Source organism: Neodiprion fabricii, chromosome 6 (genome assembly GCF_021155785.1).
Source record: "Neodiprion fabricii isolate iyNeoFabr1 chromosome 6, iyNeoFabr1.1, whole genome shotgun sequence".
Taxonomy (NCBI): domain Eukaryota; kingdom Metazoa; phylum Arthropoda; class Insecta; order Hymenoptera; family Diprionidae; genus Neodiprion; species Neodiprion fabricii.
The window spans coordinates 14,099,775-14,100,457 of record NC_060244.1 but is presented as its reverse complement, the minus strand read 5'-3'; the positions used below and the strand labels follow the sequence as shown (position 1 = coordinate 14,100,457).

The window sequence follows — 683 nt, the reverse complement described above, 5'->3', positions numbered from 1 at the left end:
AACAACGCTCCAATTAAACTCTGGTACGGATATTTATTCATTTCTGACTCATTCATGCATTCTGGTTTTACTAAATTACATTTAGCCTCAATGGGTGTGTCTATCGGTTTACACTTATCCATCCCAAAACGCTTGAGTACGGCCCTGGTATACTCTCTTTGTCGTAAGAACACACGTGACTCTTCGTCCCGCTCAAATTCGATACCTATACAACTTTTAACTAACCCGAGATCTTTTGTCTCAAACGACTTTGACAACGCTTTCTTTATTTTGCCTATCTAGGCCTCGTCGTCACTAGCTAATAAGATATCATCCACGTATTTTGCTATATACATTACACTGTCACCTTTTCGGTTTACAAATAAACATTTATCCTGTGGCACTGCATTAAAACCTAATACATTTAATCTATCTACCAATTTTCTATGCCACTCAGCCCCGGCTTGACGCAAACCATACAGCGATTTTTTCAGAGCACAAACACTGTCACTTCCCGCTTTCAAGCCCTCTCTCCAGCGCTTCGCGGTTTCTATAATTTTCTCATCGCGTATTACCTTCCCGCCTAAACCGATGGGCTCACCCGCAATTATTTTTTCGATAATCTCGCGCATACACTCAGGCACTTCCATGTATACACTTTCCCGCAAATCACCATTTAAAAACGCGGTCACTATATCCATCTG

At 41.3% G+C, this 683-nt stretch overlaps 1 protein-coding gene across 1 annotated transcript in view; it reads right to left on the bottom strand.

Moving 5' to 3' along the window:
• The window catches only part of LOC124185010 (secreted RxLR effector protein 161-like), a 777-nt gene extending 655 nt beyond the window's left edge, over window positions 1-122 (bottom strand). The window contains exon 1 of the mRNA XM_046575296.1: window positions 1-122. This exon is cut by the window's left edge and continues 655 nt beyond it. Coding sequence (XP_046431252.1) covers window positions 1-122 — 122 coding nt within the window.
• Between the last annotated feature and the right edge of the window lie 561 nt (window positions 123-683).